Here is a 531-nt window from a genome sequence, read left to right on the forward strand (position 1 = left end):
CCAGTGGGTTAATTTTGTTTAGTTAAAATTACCTGATGACTAATTGATATAAACAGTATAATTTTGGATTTTCATTTCATGTTATCCTCCCTATCTTTTCTCTTATGAGAGACAACTCTTATGAGTTGTTTCTTTTTCTTTGTATTTCCCATCTTTTTATCTCTATCTTTCCAACCAGTTTTACTGTGATCACCATCATCCTTGTTTCCTTTTCTTTAATCTTACAGACACTTGTTTACCCTGGGGGAGGCTTCGATGCTTTGTCCTCAGAAGGTCAACAAAAGGATGTTCTTGATGCTGCAGAGTATCATATTTCACCAATCAGGAATACAGAGAACTGGGTCAACAATTATCCCCTCATCCCAGACACAGAGTTCTCAGCCTACAGCCATCACTTTTGTACCTACTACTAGAGTGCAGGTTTGAATATAGAAAGTGGTTTGTTTTCAATTTTGGGTAGGTTGTAAAAATTCCATTTGGTTATTTTTTGCATAAAATTTGGTAGGATGTCATCAGCTCGCACTGCATGAG

General features: G+C 36.5%; 1 protein-coding gene across 1 annotated transcript in view; it reads left to right on the top strand.

Annotated features, from left to right (window-relative positions):
• LOC119586319 (condensin-2 complex subunit D3-like) overlaps positions 1–531 on the top strand; it is a gene marked incomplete in the record, with an annotated part of 62,579 nt that overhangs the window by 11,168 nt on the left and 50,880 nt on the right. Inside the window, 1 exon segment of the mRNA XM_037935030.1 lies at positions 228–420. Within this exon segment, the coding sequence (XP_037790958.1) occupies positions 228–420 (193 nt within the window).

Source organism: Penaeus monodon, chromosome 21 (assembly GCF_015228065.2).
Source record: "Penaeus monodon isolate SGIC_2016 chromosome 21, NSTDA_Pmon_1, whole genome shotgun sequence".
In the NCBI taxonomy this organism is placed as follows: Eukaryota; Metazoa; Arthropoda; class Malacostraca; order Decapoda; family Penaeidae; genus Penaeus; species Penaeus monodon.